The following is a 3,024-nucleotide window of genomic DNA, read 5'->3' as shown; positions in this document are numbered from 1 at the left end:
TAAATAAAATCATAATCATATAAATATAAAAATCAATTAAAGCAAAAGTACACTAAAAATTACATGAATGCTATAACCTAAAACATAACATAATCTCTATATCATACAGATTAAATCCTAAAGAAAATACCTATATATAATTATATTAATCGCTATATTCAGATCATATATACAATTATATCTCAGAAAATATTAAAATTTTAAAAAAGTAGATGTTTAATATTTAAAGAGCTACATCTTTAAATATTTAATAACATAATATTATTTTATATATACATAGATAATGGCCTGTATTTTTATGTAAAATAATTACAATTATTATTTATGTTAGTCAAGTATTTAAAACGTCATATTATATATATATAACCTACAAATATGTAAAAACTGTTCTTCATATTGTTATGATTATATTGAAATATTTTTTCTTTAAAATTTTTTTTTATACATTCATATAAAATGTATAATTATATTTTATTTTTTTAAAACAATGTTACTACACCAACTGTGATTTTATTTTTATGATTATTAGTCCGCTGAGGCATATGATATTCGGTAATCATTATAATTTAAATTATGGTGTGTATCATGAAATGTGTCCATTAACTTTTGATGGTATCTTTTTTTTTTATTAAACCTTTTTAACTTTCTTACCCTTGGTTGTAAAAAAGATCCATAAGATGTGTACTGAAAATAAAGCATTTATATGGTATATTTAAATAGATTTAATATATTTTTTTATAATTAATATATATTTTTTAAAATTTGAATTATAATATAACATAAATTTGAATAAACTAAAATTGTTTATAACTTTATACAAAATAAAAATAATTGTTATAATTGAAAAAGGATAAAAAAACTATTCCTGAAGTAGTTCCTAAAATAAATCTTGTTCCAGTTATCGCACTTGCCTCTGTTCTTGTGTCTGTACCTGTGCTAATGCTCTTTTCGGCGATCGTACTTATTCCTGTGCTTGCACTTGTTCCTCTGTCTCTGAATGTATTTCTATTTTTCCACTTGTTTTTGAAGTATTGCAGGACAAATTTACCATATCCACAATCACGCCAACTAGTTAAATAACCTTTATATATTTGGAAAACTTTTTCTAGTTCTTTATAAAGGCTTTCATTCATAGTATCCTTATATTTTTCTAAACGTTCCATATTTTGTTCAAATCTTTCAACTCTGGATAAGTCTCTATTATGCGGAGTATAAAATTCTTTAATTAAATCACATATATTATCTAGATTTTCCAATATTTTAAATGTATCTTCACCAACGTTTATATCATGGTTCTCACATATTTTTGATATAATTTTTTGAGAATTATCAACACTATTATTTATCATTTCATAATAATATTCCTTCGTTGTGTTAATTTTCGATCCAAATTTTTTTAATAGATTTTTTTTTAGCTGGTAATGAAAACATTTACAATATGATTTTATATTGTCGGAATCTGTTTTTTCTTTTAGCTTTATGTGATATAAATATAAACACATAACTTGGCATAATTGAATGAAGGTAAAATTGGTGCTAATATCTTGTGCATTCCTAAATTTACTGCACAAGTGTGTACAAAGACCAGCCTGAGGATCATGTCTATTTGTAGTTGAACTCCAACTGAAACCATTATTACGCGCGTCATATATACCAGTATAGTCGAACTAAAAATAAAAATTATAATATATAAAAAATTAAAAAAAAAATTTAAGAAAAAATATTCTCTCCTTGTTTTCAATAAAAGAGTGTTTTAATATTAGGTTTATAAATTATAATATTAAAAAAACATTGAATCCTACATCATTACTAAACGTTTTTACTCATATCATTTATTTTATATATATTATATAATATATATTGATTTCTATTCTTTGTATAACAAAACATTATCTCAAAAAAATTTCAGAATAAATGGCCTACTTATAACATATATACTGATTTATATAATTCTTTTAATTTTAGATTACATCAATATATTAAACAAGTTATTCAAATATTTTAAACTGTATTAGTGTTATTTGTTCCATATAGGGCAATTATATTTTAATGGAAATATGAAAATTAAAAAATAAGTACATATTATAAGGAACGTATTATAGCTTTAAATTAAGAACAATATTATTTGGATATTATTATAAATATAACACAGATTAAATAGTATTTTCTTATGATATAACAAATAATTTTGATTCTGTAATATATGCATAAATTATTATGATATATTTTTATATATGCCTTTAATAAATTTATAAATTAGGTGTATAATGTTCTTACTACAGAATTCATTAGTTTAAATATGGAGTTCGATCATAAATGTTTTATTATTCATATTTCAATGCGTATTTCTTTTTTGTTTATTTTTTGATATATATGCACAATGCACTTTTGTTATCAATTGCGTGCTGCCTATGAGTGTTTTCATTATATTTTCATATAAAACCTTAATAACAGAAAAAATGAATATACATTCATTTATGTAAATATATATAAATAAGGTTAATGCCTTTGTTATATTATTTATTAATATATATATATTAATATCTGTATATACTATTTTGAAAAAAAATATTTTAATTGAATATATATATATACGTTTAAATATTGAGTTAATAATTTATATTATACTTTTTTTTATTATTGTGATATACAATACATTTACAAAAATAATTAAAAAGTATAATTTTATATTGTATATTATTTTAACATAGTTTTCATATTTATAATGAATAATTATTATATTCGTAAGGTAATACGTTGCTTTAATAAAATAATTAAGTAATAATGAAAAATTGCAAGTGCTTTTATATGGTATATTTATTTATTTTTTATTGCTAATGTAATTATTCAATGTGAAATTATTTTTTTACGTTATACTATTATTTTTATTTATCTTGTTTATTCAATTTAATAAATTCTGGTACTCATACACGATATAATAAAAAATTTCTTTTGATTGTGAAATTTAGAAAATTATGCAATACGTACTCCTCTGTATGCCTATATATATATATATATATATAT

At 20.4% G+C, this 3,024-nt stretch overlaps 1 protein-coding gene across 1 annotated transcript; it reads right to left on the bottom strand.

Annotated features, from left to right (window-relative positions):
* Positions 1–525: 525 nt before the first annotated feature.
* On the bottom strand, positions 526–1,827 carry PGO_004535 (variable surface protein; the record flags this gene model as incomplete). The annotated part of the gene is made up of 3 exons (XM_028691498.1): positions 526–684; positions 819–1,667; positions 1,816–1,827. 3 exons carry the CDS (start codon positions 1,825–1,827, stop codon positions 526–528), a joined length of 1,020 nt encoding a protein of 339 aa, XP_028547299.1.
* Between the last annotated feature and the right edge of the window lie 1,197 nt (positions 1,828–3,024).

This window comes from Plasmodium gonderi, assembly GCF_002157705.1.
Source record: "Plasmodium gonderi DNA, contig: Pgo-contig_978, whole genome shotgun sequence".
In the NCBI taxonomy this organism is placed as follows: Eukaryota; Apicomplexa; class Aconoidasida; order Haemosporida; family Plasmodiidae; genus Plasmodium; species Plasmodium gonderi.
This window is presented reverse-complemented; position numbering and strand designations above follow the sequence as displayed.